Source organism: Varroa jacobsoni, unplaced genomic scaffold (genome assembly GCF_002532875.2).
Source record: "Varroa jacobsoni isolate VJ856 unplaced genomic scaffold, vjacob_1.0 scaffold_750, whole genome shotgun sequence".
NCBI lineage: Eukaryota > Metazoa > Arthropoda > Arachnida > Mesostigmata > Varroidae > Varroa > Varroa jacobsoni.
Window position 1 is genome coordinate 116,015 of NW_019213652.1, and position 26,295 is coordinate 142,309.

Genomic DNA, 26,295 nt, shown 5'->3' on the forward strand with positions numbered 1-26,295 from the left:
GGTTTATCGTCTTATTCTAGTTACCTTGATGACCGTCGGAAATGGCCAATGGCAGAGAAACTGTGCCATTAAAATTCCATATCCATGCGGCCCTCCATAGGACTCTTCGATAAAAAGGAATGTTGATTTAGAAACAGCACGCCTGCCACTATAACTCTGATATTTGATAGGTTCGCAGATCGCGTACAAGTGCTCTATTCAACGACAATGAACATTAACCTCTCCTTGACGCGTTTTTGATTCGACCTAAGGTACAAGACTAAATATACCGTCCACTGGCTTGTCAGTACAATAGAGCCCTGACAATAGCAGCGAAATCGGTGTAACGCACTTTTTTATGTCCTATGCGTAGTTTGGTAGCGTCTGACTGGTTTTACTATAAGTGGTGAGCCTCTGTCCAGCCATACAGTGGCTACATATGATTCTTATTATGCGAACAGGATATAGGGCCGTAGAATTTATACAGACGTGTCTAAAATTAGGAACATCGAACACCTGCATAATATTAAACGATTTCGATCGCCGTTTGAAACATTTTTTATGGGTTTGAAAACAATAATATAATGGCATAGCAGCAAAACAGAGCATTGAGCAATAAGATGCTTCGTTGTTATATTCTAATTCTTCATATGGGATTTAGTACGCCTAGTAAGATTAACGTGTTTCCGTATCACATGCTGTGTCGTTTAGGGTCGCGTCCTTCGTCCGTAAACGCCAACTCGAATTGTTACTGTTGTCCTCGACGAAGCAGGTAAGTCCTTGCAGCGACATTATTAACGATAACCAATAAATAAAAAATGTATTATACAGTTGAGAACAGGCGACGTTGCAAAACTCCCGCGTCATAATTATAATGCTTAGTTAGACGGAGCGTTTCTCCTTAGCGCTCCGCTTACCTCGATGTGCATAAATGGTCGGCAATTTCCTCGCCAGCCTGTGCCTTGTACCTACAGAAAATAAAAAAAAACGAACTCTTATTTCGATTGAAAGAAAAAAAACGAAGCCCACGTGCATAGGATATGAGTTGTAGTAAATGCTACTACGTGCTAATACAAATTATTCTCCTTACGTGCCGGACGGCATAATGACACGCCATTGTGACGTGCAGCCGGCACAATCAACCAAACGATCTGGGTTTTGTCCGTACCCTAGCCTAGCTCACATGCATATATGTGGCCTGGTTCTATCTTGTCATTTGAAAATGGGCCACGCTACGGACGCTGGTGATCAAGTAAGGTAGCCAGCTAAACGGCAACAATGTAGTGTCGTTAGGATTACCAGAATACTGAAAACGACCGAGGAAGACAAGGGTTTTTCCCAGTTAATATAACTGGTTACAACTTCTGCTATTAGCACTACAGCAACTGGTACGCATATCTTAATTAGGAAGCCTACCTCTCTCTTGAACAAACTGTTGATATCTCTGTGGTACGCATAGGCACGTAGAGAAAGCATTTATCCGACAAAATCCCATATGTTGCGTATAGGAAAAAGCTGGGGGTATGGATACACGTGGTAACTACGCATGCGAGTATAATGCAGGTACTATCTTTAACTTTCTTGAGTCACTATTGTAAGCTGATCACTTGTATTACAAAGTCAGAGTGAATCATGCCTTTTTTGGCTGATACTGCCAATTCATAAACTTTAATGGTTGTTCCAATATGCAACATTGCCAGCACAAACGTTGATTTAATATTTATGCGCAGAAAAATAAGTTATGTTGCCAACAAGCCTATTCTTCCAAAGGATTACCAATAATATAATGAACTAAAACAAAGTTTATTGGCATCAAGCATAATTTTTAATATCCACGACATACTGAGGTTTTGCTTCGATGGTCAGTCGGAGTATATAGTTATATAGGACATAGGAAAAGGTGCCGAAAGCAAATAAGAAAGCGGACTCTGGCTTTATATATATACGTACACTAAAATTAAGTAATACATTCCGTATTAAAGCAAACAGCCATTTTAACGCTTACATTATATAATAAAAAATTAACTATACTATAGTAAAGGATAGGAGTCATTTTCTTTGCGGTATGAAACAATAAAAAGTAAGTCGTGTCTTCTGTTTTTCATCAGATTTCTTAAAAGCTTCATATGTCGGTGAGATCCTTGGAAGAGTGCACTGTTCTGGCGTAGCTTTTTTCTGTCAGAAATATGACTTCAGTTCCTCTCCGAAATAGGTCCTGGATAAACGACTAGCTTCACTCGACCTATTGTCGTTATTTTATTGCTGCAGGCTCTTGTCACAGTGCTGTCCTAAAATAGAGGCAGACATAACAACGACAAGAACAGCTGTAAGATAGCTCTTCGTCTGGTGTAAATCTGGTAGCTATGTCATGGCTGATCATGCCTTCGGACTTAGGTTCGTCGCTCATCTTCGAAGGATATTTTAGGCTTTGGACCGATACGAAAGTTGCGAACAACGGGACAGCAACGACCGACGTCGATGACAGAAACGTTGGATAAGGACCGAGCCAGTTCACTGCGAAAAACGTTGCCTTTACTTCTGCGTCACTAAGCAAGCTTCAGTACAAGGTACCGGGTAAACAACGAGCACAGAAGGATAGACAAGTAGAACGAAGTCCAAACCCTACCCACGAGTATTGCTTGAGATCGGAAAAATCCCTCTTCTCTGCGAGACATACCTCTGAAGAGGTTGAAAGCCGGATTATTTGAGCCTAAATTATAAAACAAGATGCAGAGATTCAGTGAAAGCTCGACTTCCCTTGCTTTTTTACACTTGAAACGTTTACCTTTCCAACTAATCGCAGCCACTACTTCCCCTTTGGCCTTTTTCATCTTTATTTGCGTCATGTATGATTCCGATCTTTCGTCCGTGATGTTCGAATGTCAGATGTCAGTAACAATGTGATAAAATCAGACGTGATTTATCTATTTAGGCACCACTAAGACAATTTGTAATTATTAAACTACCTCATTACTGGTACTTAATTACTGTTAATTGATTTTAGCATGCAAAAATAAGCTATTACACAAATCTCGCAATTGTTACTATTTCAGCACTTCCCAGCAAATATGCACACATATTGGCTCTTTAGTGAAAGGTCTTTCTTCTTTTTGAAAGGTCTTTCTTTTACCAGGTTATCTGACCTTCCATCTCAGTGAGCATCTGCTGCTTTACGCATTGGTGTATATGGCTGTGCATGATATAGATAACTATATGTGAATGATTACATTTTTTTTTATACATCCAACCTTGCTTATGCTACAATCTAATATAGATACAATACATACACGCCTCCGGGACGTGCGCATCTATATACCAACTAAAATGCGATTACCTATTCGGCCGTAGAGCAAACAGGACAATCTGGTCTACCCTCAGCGGATTCTGTTTACCGATTGCTTGCAGGTATTCCTTCTTTTATTGGCCGAACAGATATGTATGCTCCAGGGCTGGTGCTACTTCTGCTCCGCATTTAATTAAACCTAACCTGTTTGTTGCACACAACTTTAATTTCACAACAGTACGCCATCCATCCCGCTATTGTGCCTAGCCACTTCCGCGCGACTGACTTCACTTATTGGGCTCACGAGCGTCAACACTCACCCCATCGTCACTGACTTAGGTTCTCCCATACTTTGATGTCGTACCGTAAGATCCGTGTCAAACCTGCGTACCAGGTTGTCAGAGTTCGGGCGGTTCTTAACAATTTAGGAATTCATTAGTCAGCGCGACTTTCGTTTCTTGTTTCGAGAGGAAAATTACCTTCAGAATTCCAAGCCGAAACAGCAAAACCGACAACGGGTTCTACACGGTACTGGACTAGTTGTCGCAAATGCAGCGAAGGCCATTACGACTGCGCCACCATCGACGACTCACCCAATCGCCGCGAAGGTCGGACGAAAGAAACAGTTCACTCTTTCACTCGTCTCTATTGAAGCGGAAAAATAATACAATGAGAGCGCGGGATCTAGTGTATAGGAAGGATAGTCCGCGGGTTGCCGAATACCAAGGGGGGTGAGTAGAATGAGGAAGGCGACAGAGGCGAACTCGTATGTAATGCCGCGAGTACCACACCCATCTGGTAATCGGCTCAGTCAGTAGAATGAAGGAAATGACGGACGATGCAACGCAGTCAGCATGAAGCTTCGCGCACGCGATCACGCTGCGCTCTGATTTATATTGTCGTCCTTGTTTAGGGACACAGATCAAACTGGCATTTGATCGATCCTGAAACTAGCCCACGTAATGGGTCACAAGATCAGCGAAAGCACCTTCCTGAGATCTATCCACTGGATACAACTGAAACGAATGAACGACAAAAAAGTGCAACCTATCGCTTTATGTTTATCTAATGTTTTTACAGACATTTAGATGTAAGTAGATAGAAGTGCAGAGAAACAGAGAGAGAATTGGAAAATTGATGTCAAGGAGACCATCGAAAGACATGGGTGGGCGAAGCTTGAAAAGATCTTTGTTCCTATAACGTGTCCACGGCCCATGCGGCCACCGCTGACGTCATTGTTACCGACCAGGTACAACCGCATAACTGTAACACGGTTGCTACGAAAGGTTGACCAGAGCAACAGATCTTATCCACCCTTCTCGACCCAATTAAATGACCATCCACCTAGCTACAGAACCGCCGCAGCTAGCACTGAAGGGAAAACCGACAATATCACTAGCAGCGGCAGCAGTAGTAGCAGTAAAGTGGCTTGAATAGATAAGAAAGATGCATACACGGTAGAGATACATACACATGCATACATTATATACATACATTACATACCTACATGTGTGTTCTTACGGCCTGCAAGTTCGGTCTTGTTCTAATTTGGTGGTACTACTTAGGTACGCATAAATTGGCCAACGTGGACGCTTTTTCAGGCTAGTTAGCAACGACTACGAACTCCACAGACTAGAATAATGAAGCAATTTCTAAAAACGGTTAAAGGTTTAAAAAATAAGAAAGATTAAAGAGTACGTGGTAATATTAATTACCTAGGGCAATTATTAGCAGCAATAAGTGTCAACGGCATAGGGGTGAGGCAACGAGGCAGCTATATAATGACCTCTCGCATACACACACAGATAAATTCACTATACAGAGCTACAATTTTGTAGCAAATAAAATGGAAAAGAATATCACAAGATGAAGGAACTTGAAAATGAGCTCACTTTTAGTACGTAACGAATTCAAATTGGCAAAGGACATCATGTTGTCTTCAACTCGTCTACTTTATCTACGACAATTGGTATTTGATGACATAAAGTAATACAGATTATATAAACGTATGAGGCGTAAATTAGTGGACAGAAGCACTATTTTATTTCGTACCAGATACATGCTTCAAAGCTACGCGATTCAAATAATGCACGCGCCATGCCGGGATCGACCAGATAATGATTTGACAATCACAACAGCTGTAGTCTTCGAATTGTTCGTATAGCACATTTCAAGCAAATGCCTATTGAAGACACCGAATGATTACAAATTAGCACGCATCCCCTTTGGACGAAGATCCACCCTATGACTTTTAGCTTGCTTGCAGCGGGTGTAGATAGCTCTATGAAACATGAAGGCTGACTGCGGCAGATCTTCATAGCACAATGTAAAATCGGTATTACAGCGATAAAACCCCTGTGGCAACGTTTATTTCAGTGAGAAAAAGAAAACAAACCAATCGATCCATTTATGCGTAACATAACGTGAATTATCTGGGTTCATATATACGAAAACAGTAGCCACAGTTGCTAGAAAACTACATATTTCTTAAACTGCAATTAAATCCTTATGCTCGATACCGCGGTTGGACACCTCAGCGGTCTCACGCGCATCGCCTTCCTAAGGACTAGGAAAATGCTCGAGGTAGTAGTTTGTTTAAAGGAAATATGCTCTTTTTTCTTGGCGATTCTATAAGCGCACAAAGTTCTTCAATGTCCCCAGAGAAATCATCTCGTGTGAGAAATAAGATCAATGCTAATTTCAACCTTTCATTCGCGAAGGTAGGTTCATAATAGCGGTTCGCGCACTGAAAAAAGTTTTTGATCTCTGTGGTTGTCCTCTGTGTCTCCACGAAGCCTGACAAGAAAGGCCATAATGAAACGGGTTGCGAGGACGGACTAATAGTATAAGTTTACGTTATCGAAAGAGGTACTGTCAATAAAGGAAATTGTAGCAAAAAAAAAATCGATTGGAGTTCTTTGATGAATAATATTAAATTCCAGTCACATAGAGGTCAGACATCCGATGCGAAACGAACCCTTATATACGGACGTAGCTACAAACTGGAGCCTTATCCTAATTCTTCATTTATAATAGCGATACGTTCTTTTTATTTATTCCAAATAGTTGGTTTTGCAGACATAGAATGTCATAAGCAATATTTTTGTACGCTCACGTAACCGATTCCATTTTTGGCAGGCGCGTGAATTAGCATACCTTTACAGCAGTGTCCTAACCATTAACTATTTATTTAAGTAACCCACAGTTCACTGAACCGAAAGTATATGCAAAATCGCCCACAACGCGTTCGCTACAAGTGTTAGTTTATAGCCATCATCTTAGCGTGTCAACTGAGATATGGCTGGCTCCCTTTCATACCAAATAAAGGACAGTTGACTTTTTTTGTTCACGAACCAACTTTCATTCCGAGAGTCTCTTCCAGCAAATATGATCAGCTTCGGGCCGACGTCATACCTTTGTTTAGAAGTCTGGTATTAGTCCAAGCAGCTGCTCTGGACGAAGGCACATAAACGGGTAATGAGCAGGCCAGCCGGCTGGCCTAGTAGCTGAGCAGAGTATTATAGTTAGTACATCATGCAACACATTTCGCCTGTATTCTACTATAGCACTTGCAGACATGATCTTTATCAAATGTCGATCCAGACATTGATCGCAAGTAGTAACTTAGCTCGCCTGCGCATTGTACGGACGGCTGCGACAAGCGTATTAAAGCTCGTCTGTGAGAGACGCAAATTCCTGAGCCATTGCGATAGCGTATCGAGCATAATCTTTAAGGACACCTTTAAGGATGACTGTTTTTAGTATATCAAGATAAAAATAGAGCTATGACCTTCATGTGAATAAGAAGCAGTGCGACGGCCATGTTGATGATATGAAAGACCTTTGGGTGGACATACCGAAAGACTCAAGGATGATACGACTGGAAAAAGTTGCTTATCGACCGAACGATATAAGGACCATGATCATCGTGGCCAAAAAATTGTTGCATATTAATGCACACAACTCATGGCGCTTACTAGTTGTTACGAGGTCTACGTCATAGGAAATTATTGTCTTTATATTTATATCAAGCCACGAAATTGACAAAGGGTCAGAATAGGGTTATAAGCCCAGGACAATATAACACAAAAGCCTCTCCCAAACGGGGTTCATGTCTCTGGATTGATATAAAGCATATAAAAATTTCAAAGTGCATATATTTGACGAAGATAGAAAATGCATTTTCATTATCCATGAACTAGTTTAGATCCAGATCTCTAAACAAGACAGTGAATACTCTGATCTTAAAACGATTTAGCTCTGAAAGGGAACTTTGATTAGGGCTACAAAGGTGAATTGACTAGACATATCACACCTCAGAGATTTAATCTGTAACGACGATACATTGTGCGCTAGATTAAATTGAGCATATATAAAGTAGGCTGGAGACGCGTAAGTGATGACAGAAGTATTATTACACCCTCGTCACCGTAAGTCAGTAGCTCTCATTGGTGTTCTTTGCTTAGTCCCGCGTGTGCGGAGTCCATCGTTATTTTTTTAGAAAAAGAGCAACGAAGTACTAGCAGTAAAATAGCGGGTGGAAACGTGCATCGAATAAAGCACAGTGACTAAAAGCTACAGGAAATAGAAAATCAGTTGTAACAATATTCGGGTATTTGGCACGCTTCGAAAGTATTTCAACGGTATTAATAGTGTAGCTCCAACGATAGCCCGACGAAGCTTAAAAATCATAGGCGCATACCCTTTAGCTATATTTTCGATAATAATTGTCGCTACGACTAGCGTCTAGCCCTATACTTTCTGTTATCTCCTTCGTGATAATGTTACTCACATTTATCTTTAGTTGCCATCTCATTAGCAATATCTATGCGCGGCAAACGTCGCGGGATTGTAATGAGGGCAAATCGGCCACGTTGACAGCGGACGGAGGGTTATGGATGATGCCCCGCAGCCACTAACGCGTTACCTAAATGTTGACCCGGCTAAATTGCTATGCGGGAAAGTTACCGATTAAAAGATGAGTAACCAGTTCAATTATGCTATTTTCAATTGTTTTTCTGTAGCGATACACTTTGTTCAATGCCAAATCACAGCACGTACAAACGCATTGTTGTGTTAACAAAGCGGTGGCCAATAGCACAATGGAAAAGGATTGCTCAAAAACCGTGAGATGGATTTGATCAAAAGCTCCTTCAACGTTCGTAATGGCGTAACTCCTACAAGTCATGCCGAAACGCGAGTTAAGACAACGATAAACTTATTTCGCCAATATAAAAGAGCAGCTTAAGTTATTGTTCAATATCTTGATAGCTGTTTGAGGATTACAATTATTATTGCTTTTCTATTCAAGTACATTGGTTGTACAGTATAAGTCATTGGCCGAACTTGAACGAGTGAGCTATAGATTCAGGCGTTCGAGCCAGTACATCGACTTACTTAGTTAATTAATTATAGTCATTACTTAAATAAATATAGTTACGCAACGTAAAAATAAGATAGGCTTACTCGGATATTTATATGTTATAGCATATATATTTATATTAGGTCATATGAAGTTGTGATTACCAACATACTCGTTTGCACTTACGTCTGTGTTGGTCCTCTCTTCTACTAATCAGCCCTAACAGCTGACGAGTAAGCCGGTGGAAGAATAACTAAGGAATACCTACAGATTAAGAATGACCTATGGCTCCTCTAATCATAATAAGAGCTTTAATATTGTTTTATTGCCAAGTGGGTTGCAATGATGATTCGCACAACAAACGAACTTCAACGGTTGCGTCGTAACGTCGGTGGAGCTAATTTCCGGTCAAAATTTTTATTTTCCAGTAGTAGGTTTGCAAGAAACAGCGAGGCTTAAACTTCAGAAAAGCCTTTATCAAAACGATTTTCCATTGTTCGCCAATGACTATTCAATGATTTCGGGAAGCTTTCCCGCGGCTAGCTCTGTTGATTGCGTTGCTGCTTGTTGTAAACAGCTTTCGCTAAAAAATTTCGATTTCAGGCCAGCCGCTTCCATTTCAGGCTGTTAAAGCCCTTTGGTGACCCCGACTTCATTAGTTACTGGTTTCTTCGAGCTGCTATCGTTCCTTTGACATCGTACGAACATCGCCTCTATATGCGATCTATTTTGTAGGCCAAACAATACAACGAGCGCGTTCCTTCGCTGGCGCGTAAAAATCCCTTAAGGGTGCTTAGGCACCGGCATCTCTCGTCTGTCCCTCACATTCAGCGTTGATTTCCTTTTGTGCATGGAACTCCACTAGCTTTTAAAGATGAAATCTACAAAAATTTAATCCTGTTTAAAGCCTCCTTTCTCACGGCCGCGTTTACATTTGCTTCTTGCCTACTGCTAAGCCTCCACTGTGGGGTACCTAACGCAATGAGTCAACTGGGGTTGTTCCACTTTAACTGTATTCAATGTATGGTTCACCGCACTAAGCCTAAATAAATATAACGATATAGCCAAAATGGTGGAGGTTTCACATCTCAAAACGTTCCTCACACTCTAATGCCTCAAAACGTTTCGGCAAAAATTTCCTCTGCAATACTTTAGTTCAGTAAATATAGCCTGTTCTTGGACGTATTCTCTTTATGGCAACAAAGTTTCGTGTGCACATATAGGTGCATCTTAGAAAGTAGGTCTTTAAGCATCGTCAACACCCTATTTACGTTGAGATTTTCCCGTATGGTTCATTCCCGTGGAATGAACGGTGATCGTTGTCTCAGTGACAAAAGCTGTCACTATATGCGTGACTGCTTTGACGAAAGCCACGAGATGAAGCTGTCAGTTGTTTGGCGCTGAAGGGCGGATGTCAGATTACAGACCTGTATCCCTGCGTACTTTGCATTGTAAAAGTGTATCGTCCAGACCGTTCTTTTACGGCCATATTGGCTTAACCTCTCCATAGCATTTACCTCTTTCGAAGTTTTGCTGCCACATGGACGAGGCTGAGAAGCAATGAAAAGATGTACTTGCGCTAATACAACGCACTGTTTGACCGTCTTTTTTCAAAACCTTTAGTTTGTCATATTTAATTAACCATGTGAGCACGAATATTTTGTGGAAAACGATTGTTGCTTAAACATTTGTTTTACGGAAGAAAGCTTTTTATGTCGATGTTTTCTTGCCGCGGTTGCAATTGAAAAGTACTATGATACTCAACAAACCTCCATAGTTGCTACGTTTCCAGTAGACGGTCCGTGTTTAGTTGTTATATAATTCACTTTAATGGTCTCCTGAATATGAAAATAATGTCAGCTGTTATGCGAATGAATTACTTATTACAGAGATTGGCAATCATGACTGGCCATGCTTCAACCAATCGGTACATTATACGTGCCTTGTGATGAATACCTGCGCACAGTCTGCAAAGCTCTGCACATTAATGGCGTCGTGTCATATAGTTGAGCCTTAATTCAAATATTATTAGGTAGACAGCGTGAAGTAGAAACACTTATGTAGATAGATTACTTCGTTCATTTTGCATTGATTGGTAATCTTGTACATACGACACCTAGTAGTGGCCTCTTAAGTTTCTGTGATATTTACCTCATTTTAATGCTAGTACAGCCGAAAAAGTAGGTCCGTACACCTAGGTAAAGTCCCAATTAAGTTATCATTACCGACTTTGACTACCATAGCGTAAGATTCTGCGTCAATGGTACCACTGGCTGTTTATTAGACTGAAACCACCAAGTAGAGCAGGGCTTTTACGTGTCATCGCTACTATCGAACTCGCAAAAACAATAGCCGATTGCTTACCTGGCACATTTGACAGTCTAGATTGAGGAGTGAATAATAAAAGTTATGCGTCAAATTGGTAGTTCGATTGTAAGTTGTTGGAAAAAAACCCAAACATAATTTTATCAGATGATTTTATCAAGATCTAATTTATGTGCGTTTAATACTAGGTTATCCAAGCTCGAGATTAAATAGTTAATGTAGATACATACTAAACAAAATCAATTTCGATTAGTATTCACTAGGTAAGATTTCAAAGTGATTTGGTAGTTGCGGAATGAGGAACTACATTACTATGGACGACTAGCACGCGTAAGTGCCTGGCGCTCCTTTCAACATCTGCCCTAGGCAAAAGTTTCAGAGACTTTTCGTTTTTTTTCTAAGCTTTTGGAGACTGTAACACATGAGCCTACATAAGCTGGCCTTACATCTTTTAATGGAAATTCGGACGTTTCTAGCATAAGTTTTCGTTTTTCTAGAAAAGGTCGGTCACAGCTCGCAGAAGGTTCGAGAGCACTTTGCAAGTTCGAATGTCTGCTTAAGCTGCACCGAATTGAGGAGAGGAATTCGTTAAATAATCGAGGATGTTAAAGAATATTCAGTTGACACGAAAAAAACCAAACAGAAACATTTACTCGAGATCAGGTAAACCTAAAAGCTAGCTCGGCAAGTTACACACGTTAAGGGTTTGATGCGTCAGATTCTTCTACTCACCAATTCATTTTCAAGTTAACACGAAGTCAGCCGAATTCATTTATTAGAGTACCTATTTTATTATATTTACTTCTTCTATAACGTTGCAGGCCTTACATTGGGTGATTTGCTCGTGCAGCGTTGCCCCTCGTCCGGCGGTCACTCTGATGTGCGCTTGGTTTTACATAGGAATTTCATCGTCAATATCTGCTAAATAACTGTGTTATTTGTCTTATCTGCAAGATACTTTTCATTACAAGCGGTTGCGTGTGTTCATTCAGATATTGCCCCGTGTCATTTTCTGTTTTGATCCGAATAATGAATCAAATCAAGCTACTAAACGATACAGTGATGATCTTTGTCCATGATCTCATCTTGACTAATCTCCCCATGTCTTTATCACTCTGCGTTGACTTTTCATACGTCGTTATCTGTTCTATCCTCGACGGATTTATCTTAACGAACGTTTTCGGGAATATTTCGAAAAACTCAGCTCAACGGCAGTGTTCCCGTCAATATCAAGGTTCTCAGCAGTTTTTGTTTCACGTCGTTGAAAAATTCTATTGCACTCTCTGTTTGCTCTTTCTTTCAGCCAGTGAAGAGCGAAGTAATCGCGAACGAAAGAGCTCGCTTTGACTCTCGCCGCTCCCTTTACATGGTCGGGCTGTTGCTGGCTAAGCAAGCAAATATCACGTTAGTTTTTCTTAAAAATTACTCCACGTTGAGCGTTGTAAAGCGGTTATCGCGCCCTAAAACTGCGATCTCACTCCAGGATCTTGATGGAGTTAGCCAGAGTCTTTTCTTATTCCGTCGGCTGGCCTTGTTCGAGTTTCATGGCCGGACAACGTGCACAGCATTTAGTGGCAACTGCTTATGGGACGGTGATCAGTTTCTTTGGACGGGAATCAATTTTCACGTACACACAAATGCACGCATACTGATGATTAAATTTCATCATAATAGACATTTGTTCACAGTTTTTCTTCTACTACGAAGTGAGTTGATCCCGTCGACTCTTCGACGGATATGGGACAAGCCTTTCAACACAACGTAGAACGCTTGAGAAGTTCTAATTTTGAATAATATTTTTCGACTATATGCACAGACATATATATGAAGGTAAGCAACCTTTTCGTTCGCCAATCAGGAAAAGCTCTTCTTTAGCTAGATAGTGTATCCGTAGCTAGATATTCAATAGGAGTAAACGAAAAGAATTTTCCGCAACAAACGTTGTCTGAAGCCATTGTCCACCATGCAATTTGAATACATCGTTGTCCTTGCAGCAGCAGCAGCAGAAGAGATACGACGTTGGAATGAGACTTGATATCTGAAAAATTTTTTGTCTTCGAGAAATGAAGATCTCTTTCGACGGATCAGACGGGTGCACGATGCAAATCCTTGAGTAGCAGATCTACATGCACCGAATAACAGCTGAACAAAATACTGCAATATCGCTGAGATCCATTATCGCCAACGAGTTTTTCTAGACTTTCACTCTCGGTGAGTAAACTTCATATTGAGAATTTCTATCTAGTTGAGTCCACTAGCCTGGAGTTAGCTGGGGCGAAGGCGAAACGTGTGAGCGTACGCCTCGAACGTGCGCCGATGAGCACGGCAGCGATTCCCCCTTACCTCTCCCTCCGTTCCTCCATTATTTCTATTCATTTAAAATAATCTTAAAGAAGAGCACGTCTGCTGGAGCACGTCATTTGACACACGTCTTTCGCAATCATATTCGCACTATTTTTGTCCGACAGCCACTTGAGTAGTTCGTCATCGTCAAAAATCTAAATGAAACCTTTGAATCATACTTTGGTTAGTATGTTGCATCTAGTCGTGAGGCGCTTCTTGCATAGGATAGGGCACGATAAATCGAGTCGTCAACGCTGTTTTTAAGCCATCGATCCTTTTTACGAAAAAAATCTATTACGAACGAGCGAAACGCAAAACGTTGTCGACAATAAAAGATGCGGGACTGTGAGAATAATGGCATTAGTAGTCGTTCTTAAAGGCTCGATTTAACCATTGAACCAGTTTAAAGGGACCAAAGAAAGGTCTGGTAGAAATGCGTATGTGTGATTGCATTTAAAGCTGATGGTTTAATTAAGTAAACAAACCTCGCTACGATGGTCTATTTAGAGCTAATATACATGCTCCAATCAATTGTCGTCTGCTTGCTTTTATTTTCCATATCGCAAGAAAGATTTGTTCGACTGCGTCATCGAACCGCGTGCAGCAGCAGTGTAGACAGATAATATTTTCTCTTCAAGCAGTATATTTTTTCAGCTTGTAACCGATTTAATTAAAACCTTTATTCAAAGATGTTAAATGCGCTATGATATAAATAGTACATTTTTCCTAATATATCACTATATGCACTGGTACAAGACACCGGAAAACGTTTCTAGTAGCCTCTTGTCGTGGCAAAATCGATCACAGGCCTAGCTAGAATAAAAAAAAAACTAGCTTTTATGCCACGTTACAGCTTTTCCTTCTATCTCTAGGGAAACATGGAGCACCCTTTACGTGTATGATACTTTTAAAAAATATATATGCAGATGTTATTAATGTACAGGTGCAACAACAATTTTTGAATCTGACTTCCAAAACTTATGGGGCATAAGCTAAAATAGGGCGTATTTCTAAGAACTATTGATGATCGTCGTTATCCTATCAACAATTATTATTAGCTACGTTTTGCTATACAAAATTATGATTTCAATATATGATAATTATAGCTCGCTTTATAACGGGAGTGATTTACGGTACATTAAAAAAGCAAAGCTACAGTAATCTGGATCGTATGCCAACGAAAGCCTATGTAACGGCGTTCCGTATGTCGTCACACAGACTCTCGTCGTTATGTGATGGTCAGTGTATGAGGATATTTTTCAGGCATATCCAGAAACATATCTTACTAGTTGTCTTACTGACAATTTTCGATAGGGTTTGTTAGCGGATGTTCATTGGTAATAACGTAGTATATGAAAAGAGTATTTAACAGACATAATAAATATGGGCAGGATAGATGACAGAGATATAGGGCCAGAAAAAGTTTCCTCACACAGGCATTCGCAATGCGATAGGCAGTGATCTGCCAGTTTTAACTAGCGGCTATTCTTCCATGATTCGTACGCTAAGGTTGCTAAATTGAAATATGTATGTATGTGTATATATATATATATATATATATATATACAGACCTGATAATTAAATGATTAATTAACGACCCCATCTTGGGTAAAACATGAAAAACCTGTTACCTGTTATTAAAACAATAATTAATGATTTCCTCATTTTTCTAATAACAAAGGCCAACGAAATGTCTCTATAGTATTTCTCAGTAGTGACAGTTAGCGGAGCATTATCAAAATAACGATCTCATCTGATGACGGAGCAATATCCAGACGGGCTACATTTGTTAAATAGGGTAATTCATTTTTTTTGTCTCACGTCTTCCTCACCTACAGAATGATGGAGCCCGTTTCCTCTTTCAGCCATGCCTGCCTAAGACTAAAGTCCAACGGTGACTACCATCATCACCAAGACCCGATCTCGTGCGCCTGGCCAACCTACCTAAACCTAGTCACCTTCTCGAGCATTATTTGGCAGATTCGAACTATCGTTTATCCCTTTGGACTAGCGATGCCCCGTAAATATTTGCCAGCACAGATAAAGGGTTTGATCAGCGTGTTCGCAGAGCGAAGCGGCTAAAGCTAAATCAAGACAACGGCATGTCGCCACAGTTTTACCAAGAGCTTATCGAATGTTGTTTCCGTACGGAGATTCAAAATGACCCCCCCCCCCATCTATGCCTTGACCTCTTACTCCCCTTTGTCTTTATGTACTGTGTTGATTTGTGGTAGATCGGTAAGAAGCAGTTGACGCAGCGATAAGTGACGAAAGGACTGCGGGTAAGTTTGACTGGGCGTAGGACTAGAGGTACCACTCGATCTAAATATGGAATTAGACATTTCAAAAAGACAAGAAACACTGTGGGAGCTGCCGAAGGCGCCGAAATTCAGACTCGTTATTTTTGCAATCGTTGCTGCCGATTTGGACATTCGTGCCGCTATTCTCTTCTACCCCTCTGCGTACGTTCGTCGTCAGTAGTTTCCAGGCCCTATGTCCTTCCCACACTCGTTTAGCGATTTCTACTCTCCCTCCAACTCCAAAATGTCACTGTCCTTTTGGGCTGACCCTTAAGTTGTGGACCATCAGTCCCTCCCTCGGCGACTCCAGACATCTCGTTACCTCCACTCAAATGTTCTACTCATCGACGTTTGGCCTAGGTCACTTACCGGGTCGCATGAAAATATGCTTGAATTTTGTACCAATTAAACGATAGTAATATTGTCGTTCAAATTGGTTTCACCACAGGGAACGGCCGCAGCGGGAATGAGCGGGGCGGCAATTTTATCAACGCCAAACTAGATCGATCATGTATAAGATTGAAGTGCAGGCTGAATCAAATTAGATTACAAATGTCGACGATTCAGAGGAAGCCTGACAGCGACAGCAGCAAGCACAGCTCAAATCAATGGCGATTTACGGATCCGTCCATCTAAACCCCACCTACCTATTTAGATGTTAGGGTTGTCCTTAGCAGAGAGCTTTTGTCTCCGACAAAGACCCTACTAAGGCATCAGCACACACGATATCGTAAAGAAGAATAAGGATACGTTTGCACTGATTAAGCTTTACTTCATGCAATAGTCATGCTACGTGAATACGAATATATTTGTACATCAAATGTTAAGTAACCAAAGGTCAGTGGAATAGGGGTCAATTATTTACGGTGCGTTTTTTTTTAAATTTATGTATATATAGCTCATTTGAACACATCTAAAGCACAAAAAATGTCTTTTATAACATTTCGAACCCAGTTGAAACCAGAAGAGTCTCAACCTAGAAGACTTGATGCAGCAATTTCATTACCTCTTAACATATCTAATACAAGTTGTTGCAGTAGAAATTAACTCATACGTTTGTCTCATGTAGTTGACACAATCCGGTGAGCAGCTTCTTCCAATAAGTTTATCTTGGAAGGACTGGAGCCTCAAAAGCCGAAAGGCAAAAAATAATTTTTACATTTATATTTGTTTGCTTTTGACGTTTTAATAATTATCTTAATAGTCCTTTTGAAATACGCATGAAATATCGTTAAGTTTTCATAGAAAATATAATGCAAATTTGGATGCATTTCTGCTCGGGATAAGCGGCACGCTCTGGACATGCTTCTGCTTCCCTTTTAACACATGTACTCTGCCCTGGCGACGTAAAGACGAACCTGCTTCTCATCGCCTCAGCTCATGCTCAGATACTATAGTTTTCTGAATATGAATTGACCACCTTATATTCAAATAATCACGTTACCTAATCGATGAAGTGCTTAAGCGCTAAACGTCCTTATTGTATACATTGAGTACATCAGAGGCTTCCAGCATAACACCGCAGCGCCGACTCAAATCACTCAAACTCTATTGACAGTGTGCAGTATAAACTAACAGGCGCCAAAATTATTTGTACTTGCGTCTTTACAAGCATATTTTCTGTACACCGATGATAGCCGATGGCCAAAAAAGCAACAATAAGTGTTTTAATAACTAAATGAGCCTGCCACAACCTGGAAAGTTACAAACGATAAGCTTAATGCCTTAGATTGAGGAAAGGTAAACACTGGCCTGTTCGTCTTAGAGAAGCTCATTCCAAATAATGAACTTTAAATAGAGAAGGAAAATCGGTTCTTGTTCAAAAATCCCTTACGCATGTAATAAAGGGCGTATGACCTTATTTTTTCCAACCTCAAACCCTAGCGTAACCCCTCCGAGGACAAACCTGTATGACCATCTGACAGCTTCATATATGGAGGCGAGCACTCGTGTATGCTAATGATGAGTGCCTCGTTTGACAACAAAAATCTTGTCTAGTAACGAGTAGTAGTTTTTGTTATCGTATAGCGAAAAAGGCATTATGCACGCAAAAGCCGCCAAGGCAAGCTTTTCTTTTCATCCTATTTAGCAATCGATGTATGTACGCATGATTCGACATCACGCCGTGCGTTATGTGCCGCAGCATTCGATCTTGAGAAGTATTCGATTGTTCTCGTGACGCGTCCTATGCTTGTATGCATACGTATAATCGCAATGACAAAGGCTAGAAATCGCGTAAATATCATTGGCCATCTATCGTATGCAAAGTTCAATGTAGTTCTCCTGTAATTGTATTTTCGAGACTATTCTGAGCTGATGACACTGCGAAGGTTCTTGTTATCGACTTCCATGTATCTGTCGTTCCTGTTGCTACTGTTATGAAATGCAACCGAACTGGCATCGAAGAAGATAAAACCTATTCTCTCAGTCTTGTTTTCAATATTATACTAATTGAACGTAAGCAGATTTGCGAAGGCAAATACAAGGAGCTTTTCTGTCTCTACCACGACATGCCGTGGAGCTTAAAGGTGATGTAAAATAGCCTTTGAGTGTAGACTACTAAGGCCTTAGGAGACTGCTAATGCAGACGTTTCTAAAGGAAATCGCGTAACGCGCGATTCAATACGGTTTACTGTAGTACTAAATTTGTCACACAGATCTATTTGGGTTTTTATGACGAAAAGAATTTGACTTTATCATATAACAACCTTGATGTACTAGCGACGATATTGGCGGGTCAAAAGCCATGAAGTAATAGAGTTTTTTTATAATTTCGAAAATTTTAAATGTCTGAACAGCTCTGGCCTGTACTATCACTTGAGCCATACATCCAGATACTTAAACCTTAGTTTACTGAATAAATTAGGCCATGGAAGCTTTTAATACAGTAATATTTTTTCCATAAATTTCCGCTTAAACGGTATTTGCTTAGCGTGGTTTAAACTAAACGCACCTCAGCCGTTGTGCAGGCTGCTGCTAAGCTGTTTTTTTTTTTTTATTCTGCATTATTTGAGATGAGGGAAAAATGTTGCTTCTAAAGGTAATCAGCAATCAGGATTCCCGGCTCGAAATCCTGAACTATAATTTTCGTGTACTGTTATATCGTCTGAACACCTTAATGAAGGTGGTAAACAATTGCGTTAAGTGTTCACTGTTCATGGCACGTCCTGGCATAAGAAACTCGCTTAATTCAGCTTAACGTTGAACTGAGCCAAATTAGATTAAATAACAGCTATCCCTATATGAATATAAAGAAATATGTCGGTCTAAACGGCACGTCCAGTTCAGCACCTACTTGCCGCGATATACGACCGATACCTGGAACGGTGACTAGGTAATGGGCAGACATACTAGGCTAAACGTAGAATGCAATTATTAACTAATCGTCCCCTAAACTTATCGGTTTCGCTGCGTCGGAAAACCTTAAGTGAAGACTACCATGTCGAAACACTGAAGCTGCTCTTTTCTAAGCTTCCATCATTGAACTTCCGGACTAAAAGCAATTATTGTTTAAGAAAGAACCTTTAATTAGGTAACGATCTATCGATAGTTTTTTTTTCACAGTATAACGAAATAGCTTTCTTAGAAGTCTCTCCAAGAAGACCACGTTTGCAGCAAATTTTAGTTTGTCCTACTGAGATATAACTCCCCTAAACCGTTCGGGAGGACGTCACTCTCGGACACGTACTCGCCGGGGGACATCTCGAGTGAGGGCCGCATATGGCTTGCCAAAGTGCTGTCGATATGGGTCGAAATAAAGAGCAGATTGTGCGTCTAGTATTTCTTTTATAGTCTGTAAGATACAGTAAAACATGACAAAACGCAAAGCCCTTGGGCATACCTTTTCCAACTAATATTTTCGTTCGAACAACAAAGGAAGAGGTAAGTTCAGTCAGAGGAAAACACTCTAGAAAGCAATAAATTCACTGTTTACTACACTGGTTTCGGCAAGTTGAAATTCGCATTTAGCCAATCTATCTTCAAAAATCCGGTCGGTGTATGCTTTAAAAATAATGAAATCGCTTATGACTATTAAATTTGGCATAGTAAACCCCACTATGGGACTAGAGCTTGTTGACCCTAATAAACATCAAGTATATCTCTTCGTCTGAAATTCTAGACTCGGTGTGTGAAATAAGGGGAACTCACGGGAAGTTGCTTGATTACGATCTTAAAGGTTAGATTATTTCCTGTTTCATAGTCCCACTAGACAAATGAAACCTTGCCACGACAGTTCAGTGATGGCATGGTTGCCGATTAACTTTGCAGACATTGGCAGATCTAAAACTAGGCGTAAATATATGTTCCTATACGTTAACGGTCAATCGCTGAAGCAATATTTAAAAATAGTACCTGACCGAAACACATAGTCGGCACAGAGGTCATGCATTTTATATTAATATTAACATATCCTTGGTTACAGATTCACAGCAGCACTGACTTTCCAACACAGATTATAAAGTAGATGAATTACTTGGAAAACGAATATTGTATATATTGTTTATAATTGTAACAATGATATGTGCTAGGATTAGGCTACAATAAAGCACAGCTGTTTTTCATAGATCCCGCATCACTCGCGCTAATTACTAAACACATATTTATGACAATCGTATCACTTACAAGAGCCGAGAAGAATCACTCTGTGTTAATCTGAAATGCAAACAAAGGGACCTGAAAAGTTACGATGATTATACGATTATATAATATATATGTGCATCTACGTTGGGTACCCGAGTTTCTGTAATCCCGAGTTTCGAAAATAGATCTGTGCCCTAAATTTGAATTTATCTGCCCAAAATAACCTCTAATCACAATTAGACGATGTTAAAATTTTATGACATATATATATATATTTTATATATATATATATATGGCATCTTAATTTCCGTCCAATAAGCAGATTTATCACTATACTGTTATAAGTGACTAGAAGAAGACGAAGGTACTTGTAGACGTGTTTCACGTTATGCTATTTATAACTCCTACATAAAAAACTAAGTACGCAATGTATTGAATTTTTATATATAATATGTATATCTTTTGTTAGCCGACCAGTTGCATTTGGGATAGTCTAAAATATGAAAATACGCAAGGCCCGCTGACTACATCGAAAGCACATATAGGTTATAGCATAAAACTTTGGTACAAAAGTTTAGTTGATGATTCAAACTTGCTATTAAAAAATGCGTGAAGCAATAATATCGGCCGCTTCGAAAGTTTAACTCTCATATAGACAATTTTTACACATATACCGGACAAGCAACGCATCAAGACCCAGTTGGATAACAGTGCGAAATTGAGTAATACTTGATCTATGAAACATAAGTTTTGTTTGTGTATATATATATATATACATATATAAAAGTCTCAAAATAATAGTCATAATCTTCACAATACGACGTATACAGGGCGTACTAGATGCTAGTGCTGGAATTGTGTACATGTGCGCGGAACAGAGCTCCTTGATAGATTGAATCCTCGCAACATATTACTGGGCTGTTTGTGCTCCACCGCAGGGGTTACCCTTTTTATGGGTAAACTAGCAGTTTAGACAGGTTAGATGGACCCATGGTGGTCAATAAGATGTAAATAAAGCAATGCATTATCATTTCGCGCTCTATATAACAATGTGTCTAGCGATATCTATTCGGCCTAAGAAGAGTGCTTGAGAACGACGGGAGTTATTTAACTACCAGTACCTTTTTGTGATCACAGAGTGGCTATGCAGTGATTATAATATGACAAGCATTTATTAAGTGTGTTTATAGAATACTGGAAAAATCTTCTGAAGGGTGCAAGAGTTAAAAACGGCCTCGGCCTGAAGTCGCAGCTACCATGGCATTGTTGTAGTGTGCCTATAGATTGTTGACTGGGTTGGGCAGAAAGCTTTTTTTCAAACAACTCGGTACGACATGTTGCCATCTTATCAGCCTATAAACGTGAATCACATTAAAGATGAACATATCATTTTTTGGAAAATGAATAAAGAAAAAATGTATCTTCTCTGTACGCGGCCTTCTAGTGATGGCCTCCTAGTAAAAAAAATCGAAGTCAGCTATTAGCTATGCGGAATACGCTGCTCATTTTATTCCAAAGAGTCATTGTTAGAGTAGTCACCTCGAATAGAAGAAGCCAAACATGTCTGTAGCCCATTGCCTAATGGTCATAGGGTAATCACGACATATGTCGTGCGGTGGCCCATTAAAATGGTCACATTGAACCAACTGTAACGACGACCCCGCCTAATAGTTAATTAAATTCTTAAGGAAGCTTTCTACTCAATTGTATTGATAGCATGACTCAATGAAAGGGTACAAGGAACGAGACGATGTTAACAAGAAAGGGCAAAAAAACTCATTTGATTTATTCGTTCGTATCCGAGAAGGAATGACAATAGTCGTGTTTTTTTTTTTTCTATGATTTCCTCATTTTTTTTCCCCTAAATATACTCTGCTTCAGTAACGGGTGTATTTGACTGCTGATAGATGAGCATGTATAAGGATAAAGTAACTTCAAGCGTGCATTATTCGTACTTGAATGTAGTTCATCATTGAAAGTAATGCTTTTTTGCATAGCTAAGGCAAGGCGCGCTCAAGCGAGTTCACAAAGGAGAGCGCTACTGCAACAAAAGCCAAAGGCCCTCATACGTACACCTTATACCATCTGCTTGCAGTATACATATTTAGCCATGTAACCGCAAAAAGGCCTGATCCAAACCGCTTTTCAGTCGACTCGTAGTCAGTATGGACTCTTTTTTCTTGTACTACTTTGCACGATGACAATAGAGCAACATGGACCCAACAAAGGTTCAAGAATTTAAACGGCCCTTTCTCAAAAAGTCTTTGTACCATCTTAGAATCTTCCAGGAGATGCATTACTCCTTCGAGCCAGCCTCGCTGATAATATCCAATCGAATTTTTCATGCTCGATGTCTGTTGTTGGGAATGCAGTCAGCCCCACTTCATATCGGGTGTTCTTCAAATCGATGTACTCAAATAAATGAGAAATCTATTTCTTTGTAAAGGGACGACCTTCAGAATGGAGTTATGATTATTCGGTGTCAAATGTAGATCTCTATGGACCGCCCCTATTTCTTATACAGCCTCGTAAGTGTGTGCACAGACCTTACACTCTAACTATAATAGTACTTTGATATAGCCGCAATTTTTCTTCCGAAGGTTAACTGCAATTGCAGTACGTACAGGGTGCAGCGAATACTAATATGTGAAATCGTTTGTCTTAACGAGTAATGCCTAATCTGTTTGTTTTGCGAAGCAACCATCGTAGTGCTATACCTGAGTGTATTTTTTCTAAAAATTATTTATTGGTAATAACACGCGCTATATCGACGTGTATTCAAGTGTTCGTCCAAACGTAAGTATAATAAAATCTATCTATCAAGGTATTTTGATGATTAGCAGTACAGTCAACGAAATCATAGCCTAGAAGACGATGTCAGCCTCTCTTAGATCGTCGCCTTTTACAGTCAGGTCTAGATAGTAAGGACGGTCGTTGGTTAACCTTGTACATCCTTTTGTGCCGTCTAAATAACTCCGGACGACTCTCGCCGTAAGACATTAGTAAAAAGAACAATATTCACAAATATTGTAGTGGGTCACACACGCTCGGAGCAGAAAAAACCTGCAGCTGCCCTTCGGGCCACTGGTCTGCCAGCTTATATCAATGTAGTTATTGACCAGGCAGGTGCTTGATACCTCTGAAGAAGACATCAGCATTTTCAGTTGCATCGGTCTTTTAACCGGAACCGTCGTAAGACAACGAAAGTATGACAGCAGCAGTCCTTCCGTCTCACTCCGAAAGTGGCCGGTAATTGTTGCTTACGTCAACAAATGATTGTAAGCCAATAATCAAATGGAGCAATATCATTCAAATGGTAGTGACTGACGAGTTGGGAACGTAATGCCTTGTCGAAGTATTGCTTTAAACTAAGCTTCACTTAGCTTATGATAGGGTCGTATTGTTGAGTAAGTACGATGTTGTTTCTACTCGGCTAAACATATCGAATATATAAAACTAGAGAACAAATAAAGCTATAGTATCTAAGCTTCTTCAATGATCGGTCGGATGTATAGACTCAGAATTATCCATATATAAAACAACGTTTTATATATCTGTAACTGTTGTTTAAATCTGAGTAGCATGTAATTACGACAGATGGACAGACGCATCAATATGACGCTATGGGTTAGTCAACAACATACTTAAAGTTAGCCGAACACACGTTATATTTAATGCGGCCATAATAATTTCCGTAGTTTAGGGCTTTTGCCATCTTTCCATTAATATAATATTTCGAAACGACCGAATAGCGCTGGGAAAGTGTTGGTAGGAAGAACATTTTAAAACACATCGCCGTTGGTATTCGACGTAACTGTACGACGTGACGGGACGAATAAACGGCACAAAGGATGGCGTGAGGATGACCAATCGATTCTGACGCCGATATCGCTGTTTATCCACCAGAATCCTAGTTATTAGGTGACAAAACATTTTATGTACAATCGGTCGGTTATCGTATTGCTTGCTTCCGAATCCGACCAAGCGACAACATATGCAAAGCACTCGATTCATTAAAGGCAGGCTTGGCGAACCGTATGGGTAGATCAATGATGAAAAGGCCAAAGAATGGAAATCTATGCCCGCCTAAGCGATCACGTTCAGCTGCTACTTCGCCAACTGAGTCGCGTTGGGTCCGACTCAAGTCTTCTCGATTTATCTCGCAAAACTATGTTGTTGATGCAGCTTGTAATTGTTATTGATCTTCACCTGATCGACTGGCTGGCTGGCTCATTGGCCAGTTCACTCCGTCGACCGCATTTGTGACTCAAACTTTTTGCAGTTTACCTTCATCCACAAGACTTACGATCGTGGATCGATTATGGCGGTAGGTATGTCCTCAGGGCATTTTTGAAACGATGATGCCAAATCTCCAATTTGCGACGACGATTTGGAGACAGAAGGATTAGGGTTTTGGCTACGTTTATACAGTCTATGGCATGGTTTCTTCCATACTCTCGTAGTCACAAAGGAGCTACGCTCCATTTTTAAACAAGCTAAAGACAAACCGCAGGTACAACATGAAGACCGGTCCATGAGTTGAATTTACTTGTCATCAAAACAAAACTAGTGATAATAACTTCCTTTCAGACGGATCAATATTTCTGTTGGTTTTAGGGCTCTGTTTGGATGTAACTGAATATTATTGAGGGTGGCATGGGCTGTAGGTAGAAAAGTATACTTTGGGTACATCTTTGAAGCAGCTCAGAGTATAAATAATTATTTTGGAGCCAATGCAAGAACATTTACCTAGTGGTAAAGGTCGCCTCACAATGTGACTCGCAGAACTACTTCTGGCATAGAACCATATAATTCGTCCAATATTATCAGAGATAAAATTAAAAATTTAAGATCACCCTTTTGCAGAAAAATCAACACAAGTTTTGTCAGTAAATTAATATTTTGACTGAATAGTTCAGGTCTAGTAAATAAATTATGTAATAGTAACAGTAATATTAATGGTACATACTTGTTTTGTGAACGTTTCCTGATGCAGGAATGTCGGACGAAATCATCGAGCTGAATGTTGGCGGGACCTCATACACAACAAAGAGGTCCACCTTGATGAAGAAAGAACAGGGATCCTGTGTTCTCAGAGATCTTTTCACTGACGGAGCCAAAGACTCCCAGGTAAGAGCTGCATAAAAAACCCTTGTTTTTTTTAAGTTAAAAGAATCCATAAAGCTTCATAAATCTTAGTCCTAAAAAAGACGTTGCTCGGATGCAAGCCCTCAGGTAATTTGTCAGAAGAAATGATTAGCTGAAAGAAGACAAGCTTTAGTCCACAGCTGGCAATAATTGCAAGATTGGTCTGATAAATCTGCCCCGTACGTAAACGGATTAATGAAACGTCAGCTTTGATGTATTGGGTGAAGCTGAATAAATTTGAAGCATATCTATATGCACATGGAAGCGATAGGGAAGAGGCTGAGAAGACTTCGTTACGCCTGAGAGCACTGTGCGAATACCTCGGTACTTCAAAGTATTACAGGGCCTTGAAAATTGCGCATAGGTGATTCAATAATACCTCTTAATCCAGTATCCTGACACAAAGTAAACTTGGTAAGTATATTATCTTGTCGTTGTTAAAAAACAAATTCTTTGACGTAGATATTTTTATAAGATGGCTACATAGTCTATGACCTTACTATATGATTTACATGGAAGCATCTTAAACGTATAATATAGACTACGGCTTCGTATAAGGGCGGCCCACCTATACGCTTTCATGAGCATGTCGTGCGTCAGGACACGTTAATCACCGTACCACAACAATAAAGCTCTTGTCAAAATTGCAAGTATTCTTAAATTCGTAAAGATTTAGGGTTGAAGGCGTCTGTTCGTTTCTTACCGAGATACATGTCGATCTTTTATTCAGCGACGCCCGCTTGATGTAGTTTATTTGGCCGATAGAACCGATCTACTGAGCTGCTATTGAGAACGACTGAAGAATGAGGCTCGATGAGAAGCTCTGGTATACCCGCAGCTAGATATGATAGCTTTTACCAGCCGATCGGTTCTAGCTAGTGTTGTTATCTCATTACAATTATTTTATATATATAATCCGGCATCAATCATTGCATCATATATGGATTTGCCCGCTGCTTGACTGCTATATTTAT

General features: G+C 40.0%; 1 protein-coding gene and 1 long non-coding RNA gene across 6 annotated transcripts in view; one reads left to right on the forward strand and one right to left on the reverse strand.

Moving 5' to 3' along the window:
• Ktl (BTB/POZ domain-containing protein Ktl) overlaps nucleotides 1-26,295 on the forward strand; it is a 103,271-nt gene that overhangs the window by 38,462 nt on the left and 38,514 nt on the right. For 3 of the 5 annotated variants that reach the window (XM_086969512.1, XM_022838178.2, XM_086969510.1), the window contains exons 2-3: nucleotides 691-751; nucleotides 25,170-25,303. In XM_086969512.1, the coding sequence (XP_086825638.1) occupies nucleotides 25,172-25,303 (132 nt within the window). In that variant the 5' untranslated portion in view covers nucleotides 691-751; nucleotides 25,170-25,171. Of the gene's footprint in view, nucleotides 1-690; nucleotides 752-12,869; nucleotides 13,161-25,169; nucleotides 25,304-26,295 lie in introns of those variants that run through there. The other 2 variants (XM_086969511.1, XM_022838181.2) reach the window with 2 other exon arrangements.
• LOC111263252 (uncharacterized) lies at nucleotides 772-25,231 on the reverse strand. The gene is made up of 3 exons (XR_002682117.2): nucleotides 25,143-25,231; nucleotides 20,216-20,245; nucleotides 772-947 (listed from the first exon to the last, which is right to left on the reverse strand). It is a non-coding gene; the product is annotated as an uncharacterized LOC111263252 (long non-coding RNA).